The 24,668-nt window shown below is 44.9% G+C and overlaps 1 protein-coding gene across 1 annotated transcript; it reads left to right on the plus strand.

Annotated features, from left to right (window-relative positions):
- The first annotated feature begins 7,565 nt into the window (after positions 1-7,565).
- On the plus strand, positions 7,566-23,693 carry LOC137428438 (uncharacterized). The gene is made up of 5 exons (XM_068118357.2): positions 7,566-7,853; positions 13,071-13,157; positions 16,255-16,308; positions 17,236-17,379; positions 20,832-23,693. Exons 1-5 carry the CDS (start codon positions 7,709-7,711, stop codon positions 21,965-21,967), a joined length of 1,566 nt encoding a protein of 521 aa, XP_067974458.2. The 5' UTR covers positions 7,566-7,708; the 3' UTR covers positions 21,968-23,693.
- The last annotated feature ends 975 nt before the right edge of the window (positions 23,694-24,668 follow it).

Consider the following 24,668-nt stretch of genomic DNA (forward strand, 5'->3'; position numbering starts at 1 on the left):
CTTCATCTGATCAAGATGAAATTTCTTGAGCGCCATGTCGGCACAAACTGGTGGAGGAAAAAAAAATGATGACGTCATCGGTCACGTGGTTCGGCCGCCGGTCTCTGACCGATTTTTCATTTGTTTGTTTGTCTGTTTGTCCATTTGTCCGCACAGAATAAATATGATCTTCTCTGCAACCGTTGGTCCGACTGACAGGAAATTTTCACCAGAGGTGCAACTCCACCTGCAGAATTTTTTAATGATAATTATGACGTTATAGGTCACGTGGCTTGGCCGCCATCTTGGAAAAACCGAAAAACTTTGCACCTCCATATCTCCGAAAGCACTGAATAGAAAAAAGACATGGCTCATTGTAAAGAACTCTCCATGGGGAATACAATATGTTAATGATGATGTCATAGGTGCCTCCATTATAACGTCATAATTCGACAAGTACAAAACTTCATCCGATCAAGATGAAATTTCTTGAGCGTCATGTCGGCATAAACTGGTGGAGAAAAAAAAAAGATGTTATCGGTCACGTGGTTCGGCCGCCATATTTGTTTTAACACAAAAGCCTTAAAAACCAATGAATATACATCCTGGCGAGGGTTTGCAATCTCCGATTCCTCTTTTTCTTGTTATATATGTATTTGACACAGGATACTGAGATCACAACCTCGAGGTTTATGTGGGCGTTGTATTTCAAAGACAGCAGCGGGTTGAAGGGCACAATCCATTGGTTGTTGACCTCGACATCCTGTCCTCGCTCCTTCCTCTTGTGCGTCTGACCACCTTGGGCTGGTGAACCGCGCCGATAGATTGGGTACGTAGAGTCCGTCACCATGGTATGCTCTTCAAAGCGTTTTGGGAAGTTTTTCTCGCATTCCCGTTGTGGAGACATGCATGGTGAACTTTGGTTTAGAGCACCGCATGGCCCATGGATGTTGTTGCGTGTGATTACATCATGTAGTTTTGGGTTGACATGAGGATCAGGAATCTCGGCTGACACGATGCGATCAATGCCCTTGGGCTCACGTGGCTTGTCTTCATCAGCAAGTATCAGCAGGATGTGGCAGTGTGGGAGTCCACGTTTCTGATCCTCCTTCATGCCGAAGTAGCCCACCACTTCTCCAAGCATTCCGCTCTTCAGATCCGCCATGAGAGATTTAAGCTTGATACTGAAGACGTGTGCAGTTAGGTCAGGCCGATCGCAGGGCTGCTCTTCTGGGAAAAGTGAATTTGTGATCTCTGGCCACTGTGGGTTGCAGGTAAACGTCACAAACAGATCAGGTTTCCCAAGGGATCGGACAATGGCCACAGCATCTTGAAAGGCTTCAGCGTACCATCGAGGAGCGCCATAGATGGATGGTGGTAGGATAATCTTTGTTCCAGCCTGCATCTCTTCTTGGTGATCTATAGCATCCATCAGGCCTTGGTACTTGTCTGCACGGATCGTCTTCTGGTTGTCTCTTGCCCACCGAAGTGTTGACGCTTCAGCCTTGGCATACTGATCGCATGCGTACTGCTGAGCAAGTCGTCGACACCTCATGACCTGATTGAAATTTTGATCTCTGATCTGAAGGCGGAACCTTGCGAACTCACTTGGGGATATAGTGCCTCGGCCTTTTGCATGAGGGATGCAAAAATGTTGCACGAGGACAGTTTCCTTCACAAAGCAGCGAGTGCAACACCAAACACTCTTTATAAATAACACTCAGTTACCCAGTGTGCAATCAATGGAAGTGCTTGCTTGGTGTGACGACACAGGAAAACTTGAAATGGGATGCTCATACAGGAGAAATGCTTTGAAAATGTAATAGAAAGTTGTACGTTTTACATAATCTAAATTGTACAAGCGTTACGCCTAGGTCCCCCGTCGGTGAAGTGATGTGAGTTGACAAAGTGGAAGACGCAAGGCGACCATCTTGGATTTTGACGTGGCGACCCAATTTTCAATAGCGTTCTTCCTTATGCGTAGATACACCCACACACCAGATTAGAAGTTAGTAGTTCGTTTATTTTTCAAGATATTCCGCTCACAAGGTTCAGACATACATGGCGGTGGCCATCTTGGATTTTGACGTGGCGACCCAATTTTCAATAGCGTTCTTCCTTATGGGAAGAAACACCCTCACACCAGATTAGAAGTTGGTACTTCGCTTATTTTTCAAGATATTCCGCTCACAAGGTTCAGACATATATATGGTGGCGGTCATCTTGGATTTTGACGTGGCGACCCAATTTTCAATAGGGGTCTTCCTTATGCGTAGATACACCCACACATCAGATTAGAAGTTAGTAGTTCGTTTATTTTTCAAGATATTTCGCTCGCAAGGTTCAGACATATATATGGTGGCGGCCATCTTGGATTTTGACGTGGCGACCCAATTTTCAATAGGGTTCTTCCTTATGCCGAGATACACCCACACACCAGATTAGAAGTTAGTAGTTCGTTTATTTTTCAAGATATTTCGCTCACAAGGTTCAGACATATATATGGTGGCGGCCATCTTGGATTTTGACGTGGCGACCCAATTTTCAATAGCGTTCTTCCTTATGCCGAGATACACCCACACACCAGATTAGAAGTTAGTAGTTCGTTTATTTTTCAAGATATTCATCTCACAAGGTTCAGACATATATATGGTGGCGGCCATCTTGGATTTTGACATGGCGACCCAATTTTCAATAGGGTTCTTCCTTATGCGTAGATACACCCACACACCAGATTATAAGTTGGTACTTCGCTTATTTTTCAAGATATTCCGCTCACAAGGTTCAACGTACGCACGCACGCACGGACGCACACACGGACGGAGGGGAAAACCAGTCCCCCTTTCGCTCCGCGGTGCGACGGGGGACAATAACTTTCTCAATAATGCCATCTCAATTTTTTTTAAAGAGATAATTCGAAAATAATATAATCGTTATGAAATTAGCAAGTTAATTTTTTTTTAAACAGACAAATTGACAGAAAATGTACAAAGTATATATTTTTTAAAATGGTACACGAGTACAGTTAATGTGGAAGAAAGGGCTTTCTCAAAGACTAGTCTGTGTTCCACAGCTGGAACGTCTCTCTTGAGGCACCAGCAGTAGTCCACGAGCATGTTCACATCCCAGCGGCCCTGGTCCCTGTCTTCCATCACTCGAATATCCTGGTGGAAGCCTCGCTCCTCGCGGACATCACCACAGTTGGCCGGAAAGTAATCTAAATGCGAGCTGAGAAAATGCATATTTATGTTCATGCGTGCACCAAGAGCCTGGAAGCTCTGCAGGAGCTCCTCGACAACACGTTCGTACTCTGGACTTCGGTGGTTGCCCAGAAAATTCGTGACGATGGACTTGAATGCGAGCCAGGGATTGATCTCATTGTCCTCCAGACTTTCGTCGAATTGAGCATCTTTCATTAGCTCCCTGATCTGGGGGCCGTCAAGAATACCTGCTTTCAGTTTGCCCTCACGGACACGTGGAAATTTCTGATTCAGGAAAGCGAAAGCTCGGCCTTGTTTGTTGAGTGCTCTGAGCTTGTTGAGTCCGAGCTTGATGTGCAGCGGCGGAAGTAGAATATTCTGCGGATTCACGAGAGCGTGTGACAGAACATTGTGCGATGCCAAAAAGGAAACAGATAAAGACAAGTACAGATACATTCAAAGTACACCGCCCACATGCCAAATAATTAAATATCCTACAGCGCGGCATTGCCGGGGCGCCTCTGGCGCCCGGCAATACCGCAGTGCAGCTCATTGAGGCTCCATTGGGAGGGAGAGGTGTACGCTAATTGATTGATTAATTGCATAATTAAAATCAATAAAAGTTTGTCACAAAATGTTTTCTTAATCAATTGGCTAATGGCATAACTAAACCACTACTGCTTCATCCAAAGATGTGTCTTTTAGAAGTTTAATTAAATAAGTCATTAATAAAAAATGAAATAATTAATTGATTAATCAAAACATAATTAATCGATTAAATGATATCAATAAATCAAAAATATCCTTGATAGCCACATCACTTGGTCACTGTCATGTCCAAATATTAGCTTCCCAGCTCAAAAGGTGCCTGAGATATTGGCCAAATGAGAAAGAAAATAAATAAATGATTAATAATGAAAATAAATAAATAATAATCATGAAAAAATTAAATTATTAATCAATTCGGTCACAGAACACATAAACCACCACCAAATTTCATAAGAATCTGTAACTGAAAGCAAAAAAATTTTTTAGTAATTAATCGAATAATTAAATAATGAATCGATTAATTGATTGATTGATCAATTAATAAATCAAAAATATCCTTTGCAGCCAAATCACCTGGTCATTGGCATATCCAAATATCAGCTTCCTAACTCAAAAGGTACCTGAGTTAATGGTCAGAAGAGAAAGGAAATTTAATTAATTAAATAAGTACTTAATTAATCGCTAATAATTAAATAACTCATCAATTAATTGATTAATCAAAAAACAAAAAACACGTTTTTGACAAATTACTTGCTCACTATTGTGCCGAAATTTTAGCTTCCTAGCTCAAAGGATGGCTGAGATATCGCCCGGACAAACAAACAAACAAACAAGAAAATAAGAAAGCAAGAAAACAAACAAACAACCAGAGTGAAAACTGAGTACTCCCTTTCAGCGTGCGTCATTGCCGAGCCCCCTTCGGTGCCCGGCAATGACATTTTGCAGCACCTGGGGATGGCATAGGAAAGGTGCGGTGTACAACAAACAAACAACCAGAGTAAAAACTGAGTACTCCCTTTCAGCGTGCGTCACTGCCGAGCCCCCTTCGGTTTCCCCGGCAATGACGTTTTGCAATGCCTGGAGATGGCATAGGAAAGGTGCGGTGTACAATAAGATAAAGACATATCTCATATATTGTCAGACATATTTTTGTAAGTATAAAATGAATACCATACTAAATTCATACTAACTTACCTTGTTCATACTAACTTATATATATTTTGTATATTTTATATATTTTATGTATTATATATATTTTATATATTATATATATTATATATTTTGTATATATTTTGTATATATTTATTTTATATGTGATATATATTTTATATATTATACAGAATATATTTTATGTTTTATATATTTTATATATTTTATATATTATATATATTTTATATATTATATGTATTATATATATTTTATATATTTTATATATTTTATATATTATATATACTATATATATTTTGTATATATTTTGTATATATATATATTTTATATATTATATATATTTTATATGTATTATATATATTTTATATATTTTATATATTATATGTATTTTATATATTATATATACTATATATATTTTGTATATATTTTGTATATATATATTTTATATATTATATATATTTTATATAAAATATATATTTTATATATTATATGTATTATATATATTTTATATATTTTGTATATTTTATATATTATGTGTATTATATATTTTTTATATATTATATGTATTATATATTTTGTATATATTTTGTATATATATATTTTATATATTATATGTATTATATATATTTTATATATTTTGTATATTTTATATATATGTATTTTTTTTTTATATATATTATATGTATTATATCTTTTGTATATACAGTATATATATATTTTATATGTGATATATATTTTATATATTATACAGATTATATTATATATATTTTATATGTATTTGATATATTTTATATATTATATGTATGTTATATATTTTATATATTATATGTATTTTATATATTTTATGTATTTTATATATTTTATGTATTTTATATATTTTATATATTTTATGTATTTTATATATTATATGTATTATATATTTTGTATATATTTTGTATATACAGTATATATATATTTTATATGTGATATATATTTTATATATTACACATTATATTATATATATATATATTATATATTTTATGTATTTTTTTTTTTTTTTTTTTTTTTTTTTTTTGTATACAAGATCGAGGCTCGTGAAAGAGCGAACATTAATCACACAGAAAGACAAACCGACACATAAAACATATAACATAGGGAGCGGTAGACAAGATGGGGAGAGAGGGGGAAGGACACAAACACAACATTTGAGAGCAGGGACCGAGAGACATGGAGACATCGAGAGATCTGAGAGAGGGCGAGGGCTTTGGGGGGGGGGGCGGCGTGGGAAGGGGGCAGTGGGAGAGGTATAAAACATATGGACACTGCCAGGACTTCCAGGAAAGAAGTTGGAATTTCAAACAAGGTGGATCTGGGGTGAATTAGCGGGGGTAGAAAAGATCAAGGTTTTGGATGGGGGAAGATAAGAGATGGTGGTGAACAGCTGTTTTAAAGACCTGGAGGGAGGAGTGGGATTGAAGGGAGTGAGGGAGTTTGTTCCAGAGGCGGGAGAAAAGAGGAATGAAAGAGTGAAGGTGAGCGGAGAGCCGAGATTTCGGCAGTTTAACCATCAGAGGGTTGCTGGCAGATCTTGTGCGACCTGTAGGAATATTTGGGGGACAGAGCACAGAGAGAGCTGGGGGTGCAAGGCCGGAGAGGAGTCGGTAGAAGACAGAAAGACCACCTACCTGCCTGCGGTGAGTGAGTGAAAGGCCCTCAGAGATAGCTTCATCGCGGGAGATTCCAATAATTCTGAAAGCTTTGGTTTCAACAGCGTGAAGCCGAGCTAGGTGTGAGGCAGGAGCACCGGCCCATAGGGGAGAACAGTATTCCATTGAGCTGCGGATGAAAGCCTTGTATGTGGTGAGGAGCTCAGGTGTGCCGAGGAAGGACTTCGCACGACGGAGGATGCCCAGTCGGCGACTGGCTTTGGAGGCCAGCTTGGAAATGTGGTTTTCCCAAGAAAGATCATGGCAGATAGTGAGACCCAAAATCTTGAGCGACAGAACTTCTTGGAGAGGATTGTTGAGAAAGTAGATGGGAGGGTTGTCCAGTCGATCTTTTCGGAGAGACATAGTAAGAGTGTGAGATTTGTCAGGGTTGAAAGACATGTTCCACTTGTTTGACCAGTCTGTGATTTTGTCCAGGTCTTCAGAGAGTGAGGAGGCAGCAGACTGCCGATCTGAGGGAAGAGGAATGGAGCGGCAGAGAGTGGAGTCATCAGCAAAGAGATAGAGAGGATTTTCGAGAGAGTCAGAGAGATCATTGATGAAGACCAGAAAAAGCACGGGGCCCAGAACACTGCCTTGGGGAACTCCAGCCTGAACAGGAAGAGGAGATGAGAGAAACCCATTCAGGGCCACACGTTGACGACGACTAGAGAGGAAGTCCGCCAGCCATGCGTGGAGATTTCCATGGATACCAAAGGAGGAGAGTTTGGTGAGCAGAGCGGGGTGCCAGACCGTGTCGAAGGCACGTGATATGTCGAGGGAGACAGCTCTAATTTCCTGTTTGGCATTGAGGACCTCCATCCATTGTTGAGACAGCAGAAGCAGCATGTCCAGAGTAGAGTGACCTGGTCCTGGTATTTTATATATATTATATATTCGTATTTTCTTTGCAAAGCGCTTTTTCTTCTATATGTGGCGAATCTGTTTTGACGGGATCGCGGATATTCTCACGACGAGCACCTTGATAAGCGCGATCTGTGTCGGTGTCACCTGCAGCATTCTCTCTGCCGCATTGTTGTTGTTCCACTATCGTGTTGTATTTTCTCCGATGGTGTCTGGAGTGTATTTCATTGCAGTGTTTTATTGCTCCACAGACAACACTGCACCATGAACCGAGAATCCTGCGGTGAAGAGCGCAGAGCGAAGTCTCCGGGATCTGTGAGCGATGGAAGGAACATGGTCTGTGCGGGAGGTGCCGTCACAGACCGTGGGTCCAGGGTCGCTCCACTTGAGGACGAGAAGTCGGGACCCGGTACGTACTGTTCGCTCCACATCGTGAATGTCTGGTTCCCGTGCGCATTCCGCGCTCCACATCGTGAATGTCTGGTTCCCGTGCGCGTTCCGCACTCCACATCGTGAATGTCTGGTTCCTGTGCGCATTCCGCGCTCCACATCGTGAATGTCTGGTTCCCGTGCACATTCCGCGCTCCACATCGTGAATGTCTGGTTCCCGTGCGCATTCCGCGCTCCACATCGTGAATGTCTGGTTCCCGTGCGCATTCCGCGCTCCACATCGTGAATGTCTGGTTCCCGTGCGCATTCCGCGCTCCACATCGTGAATGTCTGGTTCCCATGCGCATTCCGTGCTCCACATCGTGAATGTCTGGTTCCCGTGCGCATTCCGCGCTCCACATCATGAATGTCTGGTTCCCGTGCGCATTCCGCACTCCACATCGTGAATGTCTGGTTCCCGTGCGCATTCCGCGCTCCACATCGTGAATGTCTGGTTCCCGTGCGCGTCCCGCGCTCCACATCGTGAATGTCTGGTTTTCGTGCGCGTTTCGCGCTCCACATCATGAATGTCTGGTTCCCGTGCGCATTCCGCGCTCCACATCGTGAATGTCTGGTTACCGTGCGCATTCCGCGCTCCACATCGTGAATGTCTGGTTCCCGTGCGCATTCCGCACTCCACATCGTGAATGTCTGGTTCCCGTGCGCATTCCGCACTCCACATCGTGAATGTCTGGTTCCCGTGCGCGTTCCGCGCACCAAAAAGAAACTTGTAAAGTCCATTCCGAAATTGTCCTGTTAATGTACAACGTATCGGAGCAGGTATTGGTTGCTTTTTTTTAAAGGTGACACTTTTACTGGGTGCAGTAAATCAGAAAATACTATCGTGGTAAATCGACTGCAAAAAACGTCTGTTTAGGAATAACACTTCAAATTTACACTTTTATTTATATCAAGTGGAATTTGCTTTTTGGAGATTGTACATATATGCATATTGCAGGTGTGTGACATGAACTACTGTTCTTTTCCATAAAACACAGCCTGTCTTGCCTTACACTGAATTATCTCCAGCTTTGTTTCGCTGTGAGAACTTGTCCTTTATTACTTTGCACCATCCTGTCCTATCCATCAGAATTGATTTTTGCTCCAGTGACAAATTCACAATCTTATCTTTACTAGAATATAAGACCCGTCGCTTCGCTGATGGGAATACCAATGTTTGTGCAAAGGGGAAAAAGAATTCCAGATTTTGTTCATGGTGAAAAATAAAATTAGGGGATGTACAGTCATGGCCAAAAATATTGGCACCCTTGCACTTTTTTTTTAAAATAATGCACCATTTCTTCCAGAAAATTGTCGAAATTAAGAAATCTTTTGGTATCCACACTTGTATCAGTGGAACAAAACAAAAAAAGCTGAAAAAAATTACTAAATCTTAGCTTATTCCACACAGAAATGCTAAAATGGGCCGGACAATATTATTGGCACCTTTTAGAAGTTAGAAATAACTAGTACGCACGGGTGGGAGGCCATAAGCAAACAGACAATGCAGAAACGGCAAATTCTAAAGCATGAAACCAATAAATTCCACATTCCTGTAGCACCTTCAGTCGCACGTCAGACATGGACAGCAAGTTCGTGAAGGAATTCCATGAAAAACGTACCCATTGGCAAACAAACGGGTACGTTTGTTCCATACCCAGTCAATGGCGAATCTGCATATGGCAATCCGCGAATGTCACGTTTAGAAATTAGAAACCGTTACGGCATTCCGTCATTCACTTGAACTCGATATCTATTTTTTCATTCCAAACAGCATAACTCCAATCACAAATTAATGACATTAATATAAAAAATAATCTTTTAACAACATTCGTGACACAAACAAATATTAAAATCCTGATGTGAAGTTCCGTACGGGTGGGTGAATACAATTACGAATGCAAAATCGTATTTGTATTCACTCAATTCCAATCATCCATTGATACTTTAACAAAACTAATAACACGATTAACGTTTAACGATTAAACATTACGATTGAGTGGATTTCTGTGAAATGGCCCTGAATGGATTTCTCTCATCTCCCCTTCCTGTTCAGGCTGGAGTTCCCCAAGGCAGTGTTCTGGGCCCTGTGCTTTTTCTGGTCTTTATCAATGATCTCTCCGACTCTCTGGAAAATCCTCTCTTTCTCTTTGCTGATGGCTCCACTCTCTGCCGCTCCATTCCTCTTCCCTCAGATCGGCAGTCTGCAGCCTCCTCACTCTCTGAAGACCTGGACAAAATCACAGTCTGGTCAAACAAGTGGAACATGTCTTTCAATCCTGACAAATCTCACACTCTTACTATGTCTCTCGGAAAAGATCGACTGGACAACCCTCCCATCTACTTTCTCAACAATCCTCTCCAAGAAGTTCTGTCGCTCAAGCTTTTGGGTCTCACTATCTGCCACGATCTTTCTTGGGAAAACCACATTTCCAAGCTGGCCTCCAAAGCCAGTCGCCGACTGGGCATACTCCGTCGTGCGAAGTCCTTCCTCGGCACACCTGAGCTCCTCACCACATACAAGGCTTTCATCTGCAGCTCAATGGAATACTGTTCTCCCCTATGGGCCGGTGCTCCTGCCTCACACCTAGCTCGGCTTCACGCTGTTGAAACCAAAGCTTTCAGAATCATTGGAATCTCCCCTGATGAAGCTATCTCCGAGGGCCTTTCACTCACTCACCGCAGACAGGTAGGTGGTCTTCCTGTCTTCTACCGACTCCTCTCCGGCCTTGCTCCCCCAGCTCTCTCTGTGCTTTGTCCCCCAAATATTCCTACAGGTCGCACAAGATCTGCCAGCAACCCTCTGATGGTTAAACTGCCGAAATCTCGGCTCTCTGCTCACCTTCACTCTTTCATTCCTCTTTTCTCCCGCCTCTGGAACAAACTCCCACACTCCCTTCAATCCCACTCCTCCCTCCAGGTCTTTTAAAAAGCTGTTCACCACCTTCTCTTATCTTTCCCCATCCAAAACCTCGATCTTTTCTACCCTCACTAATTCACCCCAGATCCACCTTGTTTGAAATTCCAACTTCTTTCCTGGAAGTCCTGGCAGTGTCCATATGTTTTATACCTCTCCCACCCCCCCCCCCTTCCCATGCCTCCGCCCACCCAAAGCCCTCTCCCTCCCACAGATCTCTCGATGTCCCTGCTCTCAGATGTTGTGTTTGTGTTCCTCCCCCTCTCGCCCCATCTTGTCTACCGCTCCCCATGTTATATGTTTTATGTGTCGGTTTGTCTTTCTCTGTGATTAATGTTAGCTCTTTCACGAGCCTCGATCTTGTATACAAAAAAAAAAAAAAAAAAAATGACGGTTGTATTGGGATATTATCAAACCTGCACAAGTGCACATTGCCGTCATCTGTCCGCTTCCGCATTCGCGGCAGGTTCGTAATTCTCATCAAAATCTAAACAGTATTTGTAGAATTTCAATAAAAGCCACATCACTGTTCACATCGGTAAATATTATTCCATTGTGTTTGGAAAAACTGGAAAATTGGAAAACTTGGAAAAATTGGAAAAACAATATAGCCTATTTTACTCCCAAGGGTCCCAGGAATACCCACCCAAAATATTGTTGCGATCGGTTGAGCCGTTATTGCGGTACCTTCGAACGGACAGACGGCCATTTGGTGAATTATAGTAAGATTAGATTTCGAGCAGGTGAATTCTCCTTTACTTTGGAATTGAACTCACCTGTGGGGAGTTGCACTGCAATATAAAAATCACTCATTCAACCAGTTTGAATAGAGAAAAGGAGTCATTTTGCTGTTTTGTGTCACTGTGTGTACCGCAATGAGGATGGAGAAAAGAAAGAAAACCAGAGAATTGTCTGAGGAGGTCAGACACAGATTGTAGCCAAGCATGGACAATCGCAAGGCTACAAGTCCATCTCCAGAGACATTGATGTTCCTGTGTCCACCGTACACAATGTTATCAGGAAGTTTAAGGCCCATGGCACTGTAGCCAACCTCCCTGAACGTGGCCGCAAGAGAAAACTTGACCAAAGATTGCAGCGAAGGATTGTTCGAATGGTGGAGAATGCACCTGAACAACTGCCAAACAGATTCAAGCTGATCTTCAGACACAAGGTACGACAGTTTCAACTCGCACCATTCCTTCGCCTTCTCAATGAAAGGGGGTTCTATGGTAGGAGACCCATGAGGACCCCACTGCTGAGAGAGACATAAGAAAGCCCGACTGGAGTTTTGCCAAAACACACCTGAACAAGCCAAAATTCTTCTGGGAGAATGTCCTGTGGACAGATGAGACCAAATTAGAGCTTTTTGGTAAAGCACATCATCTCTATGTTTACAGAAAACAAAATGAAGCCTTCAAAGAAAAGAACACCTTCCCTACAGTCAAACATGGAGGAGGTTCAGTGATGTTTTGGGGTTGCTGTGCTGCCTCTGGCACTGGATACCTTGAATGTGTGCATGGCATCATGAAATCAGGAGATTACCAAGGCACCAAGGATTTTTGGCCACGACTGTATAGATACCTACCGGCTGAGCTATACACTCAGGGAGCGAGTAGCGTTAATGGGATATTCATCACCACCTTTTTAGATGCTGAATTGTGAATACAATACAACAATACGCCAAGAGGAAGATCAAAAAAAAAATTATCACTCTCCCCCCTCTCTTCTTTCTTTTGATCAAACTGTCTGGTGCACGTATTAGGCACGGGCCACGTCTGCAAACAAACTCTGAGGTCTCCTCATCTCTGCCGTTGCATAAATGTTAAAAGAACCGGGCTTTCCGTTTCCTCGGCATACTTATGATGGCTAATCTATGGAGCAAGATCAAAAAAGGATTCGTGGGAGATCCGACCCTCCGAGCAGGGATAACCAGCGTCACAAGGTGGTGCTTGCAGTTTCACCACGTGGACAAATGAGACCAAATTAGAGCTTTTTTAAAGCACATCATCTCTATGTTTACAGAAAACAAAATGAATTTGTACCCATTTACCCATTGTACCCATTTGAAAGGAAAAAAATTATGCATCACAAACCTTCCTGGGAATTCTGTGAATCCACCGTTGTTGGTTTCATTGAAATCCGTTAATCCGTTCTCAAGTTGTAACACGACAGACACACAGACAGACAGACAAGGCTCATTTTATAATATAGATGTTGCTTTTAAATTGTCGATTCTTTTTTTCCCGACAAATGTTTCATCAGGTTTGTTTTGTGCATCAGATGTGTTTGCAGATGTTATTGTGAAAGTGGAGTTGGAGTCCGAGTTCGTTGACGTTTTGACATCGCAAGTTAAACGGCTGAACCACGGTAACTGTTTGCACGTCGGAGCTACAGACAATGATAAGTAGTGTACGTTGTACGATACATTATTGGCTGGCTGCTTGTCCCAAGGCTCTGTCGTGAATCGAACACCGAGCTTATATAATAACCATCATTCCTTCCACACATCAATACATTGCATCAACGGCACAGACACATTCTCAGCAATGAAGCAAAAGCAGCAATATGCTGCGTACAAAATGAAATGAATCATCTTGCAATTCTCCATAATGGGTAAATTAGCCACGCCATCTTCAAAAGGTACACGTCATGAACATGGGCAAGGTGTTGAACACATTTCCGAGCCTTTCACCCTCACACTGCTCTCGGTGAGAACGAGCGGACGAGGGGAAAACGATGCAATACCCCCAGAAGCTGACTTCCGTTTCTGTCATGAGTTATTTCGTGGGTCACGTGATTGACTGGTGATTAATCTACCGCCGCTGGGATCGTGGTTCCCTCCTTGGGGCGCTGGGATCGTGGTTCCCTCCTTGGGGCGCTGGGATCGTGGTTCCTCCTCGGGGCACTGGGATCGTGATCCCTCTTTGGGGCGCTGGGATCGTGGTTCCCTCCTTGGGGCGCTGGGATCGTGGTGCCCTCCTTGGGGCGCTGGGATCATGGTTCCCTCCTTGGGGCGCTGGGATCGTGGTTCCCTCCTTGGGGCGCTCGGATCGTGGTTCCTCCTCGGGGCACTGGGATAGTGGTTCCCTACTCGGGGCGCTGGGATCGTGGTTCCCTCCTTGGGGCGCTGGGATCGTGGTTCCTCCTCGGGGCGCTCGGATCGTGGTTCCCTACTCGGGGCGCTGGGATCGTGGTTCCCTCCTTGGGGCGCTGGGATAGTGGTTCCTCCTTGGGGCACTGGGATCGTGGTTCCCTCCTTGGGGCGCTGGGATAGTGGTTCCCTCCTTGGGGCGCTGGGATCGTGGTTCCCTACTTGGGGCGCTGGGATCGTGGTTGCTCCTCGGGGCACTGGGATCGTGGTCCGTCCTTGGGCCGCTGGGATCGTGGTTCCCTCCTTGGGGCGCTGGGATCGTGATCCATCCTTGGGGCGCTGGGATCGTGGTCCCTCCTTGGGGCACTGGGATCGTGGTTCCCTCCTTGGGGTGCTGGAATCGTGATCCATCCTTGGGGCGCTGGGATCATGATCCATCCTTGGGGCGCTGGGATCGTGGTTCCCTCCTTGGGGCGCTGGGATCGTGGTTCCTCCTCGGGGCGCTGGGATCATGGTTCCCTCCTTGGGGCACTGGGATCGTGGTCCCTCCTTTGGGCACTGGGATCGTGGTTCCTCCTCGGGGCACTGGGATCGTGGTCCCTCATTGGGCCTCTGGGATCGTGGTTCCCTCCTTGGGGCACTGGGATCGTGGTCCATCCTCGGGGCGCTGGGATCGTGGTTCCTCCTCGGGGCGCTGGGATCGTGGTTCCTCCTCGGGGCGCTGGGATCGTGGTCCCTCCTCGGGGCGCTGCGATCGTGGTCCCTCCTCGGGGCGCTGGGATCGTGGTTCCTCCTCGGGGCGCTGGGATCGTGGTTCCTCCTCGGGGCGCTGGGATCGTGGTTCCTCCTCGGGGCGCTGGGATCGTGGTTCCTCCTCGGGGCGATGGGATCGTGGTTCCTCCTCGGGGCGCTGGGATCGTGGTCCCTCCTCGGGGCGATGGGATCGTGGTTCCTCCTCGGGGCGCTGGGATCGTGGTCCCTCCTCGGGGCGCTGGGATCGTGGTCCCTCCTCGGGGCGCTGGGATCGTGGTCCCTCCTCGGGGCGCTGGGATCGTGGTTCCTCCTCGGGGCGCTGGGATCGTGGTTCCTCCTCGGGGCGCTGGGATCGTGGTCCCTCCTCGGGGCGCTGGGATCGTGGTTCCTCCTCGGGGCGCTGGGATCGTGGTTCCTCCTCGGGGCGCTGGGATCGTGGTCCCTCCTCAGGGCGCTGGGATCGTGGTTCCTCCTCGGGGCGCTGGGATCGTGGTTCCTCCTCGGGGCGCTGGGATCGTGGTTCCTCCTCGGGGCGCTGGGATCGTGGTCCCTCCTCGGGGCGCTGGGATCGTGGGGACTCCTCAGGGCGCTGGGATCGTGGTCCCTCCTCGGGGCGCTGGGATCGTGGTCCCTCCTCGGGGCGCTGGGATCGTGGTCCCTCCTCGGGGCGCTGGGATCGTGGTCCCTCCTCGGGGCGCTGGGATCGTGGTCCCTCCTCGGGGCGCTGGGATCGTGGTCCCTCCTCGGGGCGCTGGGATCGTGGTCCCTCCTCGGGGCGCTGGGATCGTGGTCCCTCCTCGGGGCGCTGGGATCGTGGTCCCTCCTCGGGGCGCTGGGATCGTGGTCCCTCCTCGGGGCGCTGGGATCGTGGTCCCTCCTCGGGGCGCTGGGATCGTGGTCCCTCCTCGGGGCGCTGGGATCGTGGTCCCTCCTCGGGGCGCTGGAATCGTGGTCCCTCCTCGGGGCGCTGGGATCGTGGTTCCTCCTCGGGGCGCTGGGATCGTGGTTCCTCCTCGGGGCGCTGGGATCGTGGTCCCTCCTCGGGGCGCTGTGATCGTGGTTCCTCCTCGGGGCGCTGGGATCGTGGTTCCTCCTCGGGGCGCTGGGATCGTGGTCCTTCCTCGGGGCGCTGGGATCGTGGTTCCTCCTCGGGGCGCTGGGATCGTGGTTCCTCCTCGGGGCGCTGGGATCGTGGTTCCTCCTCGGGGCGCTGGGATCGTGGTTCCTCCTCGGGGCGCTGGGATCGTGGTTCCTCCTCGGGGCGCTGGGATCGTGGTTCCTCGGCTTGGTAAGGAGGACGATCTGGTTAATACACACACACACATACGCACACGCACACATAGACGCACACGCACACGCACACACACCACACACACACATAAACACGCACGCGCACGCACACCACACACACACGCACGCACACGCACACCACACACACACGCACACCACACGCACACCACACGCACACACACACCACACGCACACACACACACACGCACACACAACGGAGGTGGATACTTTGAGAACTCGAAGGGCTCTCTCTGTTTCACCTTCTGAAACCTGCAAATTGACACAGCAAACAGAAAACTTTGAGATGTGACCGGATGAATTTTCTTTCAGATTTTGATCTGAAGCCGAAATTGGATCCTGAATTTGTGGATTATCCCATGAAAGGTAAGTCTTTAATCAATTGTTAATGTTGTAGAGGCTTGAACATTAATTTGAATATTTAATATCTTCCTCACCAATCTCCGTTTGAGGTCAGCTAATGACGTCATGGAGCATCCCCCTTCTGCTCCCCCCCCCCCCCCTCTGCTACAAGGGTGAACCATGTGATTCACCATTGTCGATATTATTATTCTCCATGCTTTGTGCAATCGCTGGAGAAGCACAAAGGATTTTTGAGGACATTTTGCAATTTATTGTATCAAAGGGAATTGTTTTGTTTCCTCCATCACCAAAGGTGGACGGAGTCTGTCTGTGTGTGTGTCTGTCTGTGTGTCTGCGAGCAGGATATCTCAAAAGGTTATGGATTAGGACGAAACTTGGTGGAGAGGTTGGGTGTGTGACAAAGACGAATCGATTCGGTTTTGGTGAAGATCTGGATATGGATTAGAATATGAGAATTATTTAATTTTTTACGTGATTCTTCACCATTGGGAGATCGATCCGGTGAAAAGCGAAATGTAACATGATGTTTAAAAAGTTATGGACGAGTTATGACTAAACTTGGTGGACGAGTTGAGTCGGCGACATGAACAAGGCGATTAGATATTGGTTCAGGTCCGAATCCAGATCCGATTTATCGGTGGGATACAAAACATAACCTGTTCACCTGGTGGAGGGAGGTATGCTCTCTACCGAGTGCCGTTCTAGTTCATGATAGACACGGTTATGCAACTCTCTACAAATGTAGTTTGAGAGTGGAACTTTTTACGGTGTTCTTCTTCTTCTTGTTTCTCCGGGTGGCTCCACAACGGTTCTGTGAATCTTGTTGCTATTTTGTTGTCGTTTTGATAATTTTAGAAAATGTGCATTTTTACCTTTGCGTTCACTTGTTAATTTCCTCTCTTTGACGGAGTGGTATCACCTTGCTTGCAGGTGAAGCGGTTCCAGTGAAGACAGAATGTTTCCAAAGTGACATTATTCAGACTCCCCAGGAGGTTTTGAGCAGAGACTGTGCAAAGCAAGAACCACGTGTCTCTCCTCCCAAGGATGTCAGCACTGCTGATTGGTTGATCGACGGTGAGAAGGGTTGCACATGGAACAAGCGGCGGTGCATTACTTTCAAAATGACGGATGAATGCTAAATGAGGCCTTCTGCGCATGCGCTGTTTTCGCCGGACACTCTTAGGCTGCCGTCACGAGCACTTTATGCCTCCACCAACAAATTCGCCGGAGGCATTATGTTTTTAGGGTGTCTGTCCGTCCATCCGTCCGTATAGTAGGTATGGCGGGAGCAATTACCTTTTCATGCCTCCGCCCCCAAAGGTGGCCGGAGGCATTATGTTTTTAGGGTGTCTGTCCGTCCATCCGTCCGTATAGTAGGTATGGCGGGAGCAATTACCTTTTCATGCCTCCGCCCCCAAAGGTGGTCGGAGGCATTTTGTTTTTAGGTTGTCTGTCCGTCCATCCGTCCGTATAGTAGGTATGGCGGGAGCAATTACCTTTTCATGCCTCCGCCCCCAAAGGTGGCCGGAGGCATTATGTTTTTAGGTTGTCTGTCCGTCCATCCGTCCGTACGGGCTAAACCTCGTTTTTCTCGGCAACCATTTGTCCGAGTGAGACGAAACTTTCAGGGTAGGAGTGACACCCATGCAGAATGTTTTTATGATAATTGTGACGTCACAGGTCACGTGGTATGGCAGCCATCTTGGATTAAAAGCAAATAATGAAAACATATTTCTCGGAACCCGCAGAATGGAAAAAATTGAAACTTGGCACATTGTCAAGTACTCCCAATGGGGAACAAAAGCATGATAATGATGACATCATAGGTGAAGTGGTATACCAGCCAAAAATGTTTTAATCAAATTACTTATCCTAAATATCTGAAATTGCATGCACATGATCTATGACCAATTTGCATTGAAATATTAAATTTATGACATCATAGGTCACATGGTTTGGCAGCCATATTGGATTGAAGGAAAATATTAAATAATTATATCTCTGAAACCGCTCACTCTATCGATGCGAAATTTTACAAATATCATCTAACAGCACTGTTGCATATAGTTTGAAAATGATGATGTCATAGGTCACGTGGTTTGGCAGCCATCTTGGATAGAAAAACGAACCTTATCTGATCAACACGAAACTTCAAAACGTGATCCCCTACCCCTACATATGCAGAGTGTGCATTTTTAAGGTCATATGTCATGTGGAATGGCACTCATATTAGCTTGAAAGCCAAAAAAAATTTAAATCCCTTCTCTGAAACCGCTTCACCGATCAATGTGAAACTTGTCATGTCTGGTAAAAATGTGATACTTGAGAACAGCTGAAGGGATTTAAATCAAACTGCTTTTTTTTTGGCCAGTGAACGAGGGCAGCTACCCGTTGTGGGACTATGCGGAGGCTTATTGGCGACACAGTCGCATTGTTCTACTTTAGCTATGTGAAAGGTAATATTAAATGATCCCCGATGTCATTCCTTAGTGGGTGTAAGGAAATGTTTTAGGCCCCAATAAAAACAGTAAAAAACAAAATTGGATTCATTTAAAATGCCAAAAAGATTAGAACAGAGCCGGACAACGCTGGGTACACCTTACTGTTTGTTTTTTTTACTGTTTTTTTTTTTACTGTTACATAAATTGTTCACTCTTTCTAATCAACCACAGAACAAATGTCTGGTGAGAGGATGACTGTTTACTCTCGTGCTTTCCATAACCACCATGTGCATATAGTCTATCTAATTATACACAAAAAGTGCGCAGTTAACCAAAATAAACTCCCTCCCCACTACCTTTCACCCGCCGCAACCTGTCCCGATGGACTCGGAGCTCCGCTCGCTACAGAGCGCAATATTTTGATTTATTCAAAAACATCGAGGACTGTTGATTGTTCAACTTGTGACAGCTAAGTCTCTTAATAATCCATAATTATCCTTGCAGAGACAAGGGTATTGCAATCTGTTAGTTTGTCTATCCAGAATCTGCTATCGTAAGCCACAAATGCTAGTGAGTGGTAGCGAGTGATACACGCTATGTTTTGTTTTCAACAGAGTACCTTAAACCCCACAAAACAGGTGCGGGCGAGGGTATGCAATCTTCCATTGCTCGTTCTAGTTTACCGAGTTTACTTTATTTTCCCCTCACTCATGCCCAATGCTTAAATGGCAATGTCTCATATACATTGAGTAATGTCATTGCACTGTCAGTCATCTTTCTACAAGAAGGAACCACTTTCTGCACTTATGCATTTAATGTTTTCACTTGGAATTGCAAATAGAGACTTTTAATAGAAAGGTATCGGCTCAAGGAGAGGCTGAACGACAGAGTATCAGGTTCAAAAACTACCAGAGGGTATGAGTGAGGAAGAAGGCAAGTGAAGGAGGAGGAGGAGAAGGAGGAGGACGAGGATAGTGGACATACACAATGAGGAATAACACAAAAATGAGTCACAAAAGCCCGGAGAGGATAGATGAATCAGTGGTATATATGGGCGAGCGCTGGGTATTTAGTGAGCTAAAGTTAAATACCGGTTAATTCTGCTGTTTTCAAAGTTACTAGTACACCCGCAGACTCTGGGAGGGGCAGGAAGGGTCATTCCTCTCTGGGGTATATAGATTACAGTCGATCTATGGTCGGATCTCAAGAACATTGGGTGTGTGATCATTTACCAAGTTTCTTGTGAATAGATCGCCAAGTGGTTTAAGCATTCGAGCAAGCACTCCATTCAAAACCGTTATGGGACGGCTGGCTTGGCAAGCGCTAGCTAGCTGCTTGGTAAAGGAGCACAACCCGAGCTTCTCCCTTTCAGTTTCGTATCAAACAGCAGGAGCGAGTTTCAAAAGTTCGCTACGAAAAATGCCACGGTAGGGGCAGAAAGGGTCATGTTATTAACCCAACATTTGTGGGTTATATAGAGTACAGTAGATCTTCGCTCCGTTCTGTAAGTAAAACGTACCTCACAGATGTCGGGATTCCTCCAAATTTCTTCATTTAGTGTTATAAAGAGAATTAGCGACTCTTTAAAAAGCTAAGCATATGTGTTTGTGGTTTATAATCTTTTTACTTCCTGTAGAAGCCGTTGCTCACATGGAAACGCCATTATATCTATAAGCTATTTCACGTTATCACTGCAGGAAAAACGCCTTGGGGAAGTGAGACATTATTAGTATCAATATTGTTTTGTAATAACATTAACAATATGCGATTATCATTAATTTTGTTATTCAAAGCGTCTTTAGAAAAACGCCACGATAAAGCTAATTTAACATTTATATACACCTCAACGTGCAACCCCGTTGACGGCAATGGCAGGCAAACTCGCTCGGGGGGAGAAAACACCCTTGGGGAGGGGGGCAAATGAATGTGCTACAACCTTCATTGTGTAACCCTTCGTCATCCTGTCAAGTTTGGTTGAGATTGGATAAGTTACGACAGAATGTATTGGCGTCAGACAGACAGACACAAATGGCGTATTTTAGTATGATGATGCTTTTATCCTCTCATTTTGTGGTTTCTTTGCAGAAAAAGAAATGAAATGCAGGAATATAATTCCTAATTGCAAGTGCTCCGGCTTCTCTTCCACAAGGGACTCTTTCAATCAGCAGACTGCACCGGCCTTTCGTCATGATGTTAACAAAATTAGCGACTCTGTTTCCAACAATGTCGGCACACTTTTCACAAAGAGACCCACGAATATGAAGAAAGATGAGAGGCCATACGAATGTTCTTTGTGCCGTAAAGCTTTCAATCGGATATCAAAGTTGAACCAACATAAAAAGGTACACATGGGAGAAAGGCCTTACAAGTGCTCTGTGTGCCACAAGGCCTTTTCTTATTCATTCCATTTGAAGCAACATCAAATCGTACACACGACCGATAAATCATTCAAGTGCGCCCTGTGTCTTAAAGCCTTTGCTCGTTCGTCACATTTGAATCGACATCGAAGAGTACACTCGGCAGAAAAGCCTTACAAGTGTACCATGTGTCAAAAGACCTTTTCCGATTCGTTCAATTTGAATCGTCACAGAAGAACACACGTGAGCGAGGAGCACGACGAGTCGTACAAGTGCAGCAATTGCCTTAAGACGTTTACTCATTTATCACATTTGATTCGACACGAGATAATACACACGGGACAGAAGTCGTACAAGTGCGCCATGTGTCACAAGGTCTTTGCTCAATTGTCGTACCTGAATCAACATCGATTGATACACACGCAAGAGAAGTCGCACAAGTGCACCGTCTGTCAGAAGACTTTTGCTTATTCTTCGCTTCTGAACAGGCATCAAACGACGCACTCGGGAGAGAAGTCGTACAGGTGTACCACGTGTCATAAGGCTTTTGCTTATTCGTCACTTTTGAACCAACATCAAACGATACACTCTGGAGAGAAGTCCTACAAATGTCCCGTGTGTCACAAGGCTTTTTCTCGTTTATCAAATTTGAATCAGCATCTAATCGTACACTCCGGAGAGAAGTCGCACAATTGTCCTGTTTGTCATAAAGCTTTTGCTTATTCATCACATTTGATCCGACATCAAAGAATACATTCGATAGATAAACTGTACAGGTGCACTGTGTGCCAACAGGCCTTTGTTCAGCTATCATATTTGACTCAACATCAAATATTACACACTGAAGAGCCGCTGATACTTTGAGACCCGGGAGGGCTCCGTTCCGCCTTCTGAAACCCCAATATGGAGACGACGACCAACAAGAGCTGAAATTGTACCGGTGATGGTTGGAGCAACAGGAATGATCAAGAAAACCCTTACGGAGCACTTAAAGCATTTCAGGGAATATCACAACAAACGAGCTACAAGTAGAGGCTGTCAGAGGTTCAGTGAGGATTCTCAAAAGATCCCTTAGAATGAAGTTATGAGAATAAAGTTACAAAATCCTGATCCTTTACCGAAAAATGAGGTGGAGATTTTGAGTTCTGGGAGAACTTCCTCACACCTCCTACAACCCACATGTGGAGATAACCAAAAGAGAGATTGTAGAAATAGCAGAAAGAGAAATGTGGTCGAAGATAATGAAGTTAAAATGCAATATTGGACTTCATCGAAGTCTGTAACTAAAACACAGAGAGAGCGCACATTGCCAAATGCAGTATCAGCTGTTGGGTTTGACCAGAAACAAATTCCAACTCCAATTGAAGGCTCTCTGGGTTTTGGTGCCAATCCGTAAGAGAGCCTTTGAAACAAAGATAGCAGAACAGACAAACGTCACAACTTGATCCACAAAACATGATCCTCTTAAAACGAGTGTGGATAGTTTAGGCCATCAGAAGGTTCTGTTCTTCCTTCTAACACCTGCTTAATGAGAATAAGTTCTCGATCTCTCTGAGAATGCTCCACACTGACGCAAAACCCCAAAATCAAGGCAAAAACTAAGCTCCAAACAAACAGAATAGGTGTAAAAGAGGTAAGCGGGAGTATAAAGGAGAAGGAGACCTCTCTTTCAAAGTGTATTCTGTGCATGAGGTTTGGGGGAGCACAGAAAAGGACAACAACTTCAAAAGGCAATGGATAAAGAATTGACGTACAAGATCAGTCTCACTTCCAAAGATCACAGCAGCATGAAATCCACAAATACCTCTTCAAAGACGGAATAAAGGAAATGACTGAACAGGTCTGACAGCCGAGAGATGAGACCCCAAATAATAGAGTAAATATAAAAGAAAAACTCGTCAAAAAAAGTGAAATGGATATTATTACGGGCCTGGGAATGTGTCAGACAATAGTGCCCGAGACAAGACAGAGCATCTATTAAAATAAATAAAAAAACACTCCCAGGAAACACCACATCAGTAGACAAACTCCAAATTTGATAAAAGTAACAATAACCCAACATAAACCATTCACAGATATAATATAAACAAATAGAAGAGCGAGTTAAAGAAGAAATAAGCATTGAATTGTCACCGACAAATGGAGAATTGCCCTGACTTACACTGGGAATGAAAAGTCCCACAATACAGACTTTCAATGAGGAAGTCCTTAGCAGACTGTGGTGGAGCTGCACCACCAATGGATCGGCAGAAGTCGAATGAGGCCCACAAGAGGTGGCACGCGCTGGTCTTCTCCAAGAGCAGATAAACATATGGAGCCGGCCATGGTGCCCATGTGATGCTGTGTCACATGATGTGAATCTGGATCACACTTCAACACTGAAGCCCCAACTGGAGGACAACTGGAGGACAACAGTGCAGACGCATCCCCGGAGGGACGGGGCGTCTAGCCGGCTAAACTCGGCCGGACAGCGCAAGCGTAGAAAAAGATGACGGATGCGAGAGCGGTGGATGACATTTGGGAAGAGCAGAATAGTGGAGATTAGGAAAACGAGGGTGACTATGAGCAGTGCAGACTGGCAGAACTGGTCAACAAAATAAAGGAAGTCAGAACGGAGACGTTCAAAGAAAGGATGCGACTCAATTGGACAGAAAACAACAAACGGATCAAAGAAATTTTCGCCAAAGTTTTGTTCCATTCAAGTGAAAGTACTAGGTTTTTCCAAGCGACTAATTATCAGGTCTCCCAACCGGAAATCAAACACCACCACAGAAACAGACATTTGAAAGGAAAACACCAAAGAGGAAAGGAAATGGGAGAAACAGAACAGGACAGGAAGTGGAACCGAAGAGCAAAACCCAAAAAAAGAAACCCCCAAAAAATACAAATTAAATTGGAAAACGAGCGGGAAACAACCGGAAGTAAAATAGAACAATCCGGAAGTCAAGATGTAAATGAGACCAAATAAATCTTGCTTTGGAAAGCTGAAAGGCCCAAAGAAGTCTGCGTGGAATGGACGAAACGTTGCACGTGACAAGGTTGAGCACTTACTCCCAGGTTCGGAACCGAGTAGAATGTTCTACGAACTTCATTTGGAAGAACCAATGAGGTGGTCTCTTCGATTTCCTGATTTCCACATTTTATTTGGACCCGAAGGGAAAATGATCAATGACCAATGACAGCGACATCGTAGATCCTCTTAACACTAGATTATGCGAAGGGACAAAGAAAGTCATACTCCTGTTACACCAGTGATGAGTCGTACACCTGACCAAATGATGAAAATGGCGAAATTAAAAACCAGCGAACACAACTAAAGCCGAGAAGACGCCATTACCTGGGATATCAGCATTGGATTTGGATTTCGTCTCTGCGTTGAAGAGTTATTCCATGTTACACCTGTAGAGTTATTCCATGTTCTCCTTGTATTGGTTGCTCATTCTTTAGGAAATGACGTATTCGAGCCAGGTACAAGTTCCGGTATTTAATGAAATAATTCCCTGATATCTTGGGAATGCACCTGTCGGTTACATGAACAGGGGACAACAGGTGGTTGGTAAACTTC

This window comes from Myxine glutinosa, chromosome 5 (genome assembly GCF_964187855.1).
Source record: "Myxine glutinosa chromosome 5, kmMyxGlut1.1, whole genome shotgun sequence".
Lineage (NCBI taxonomy): Eukaryota > Metazoa > Chordata > Myxini > Myxiniformes > Myxinidae > Myxine > Myxine glutinosa.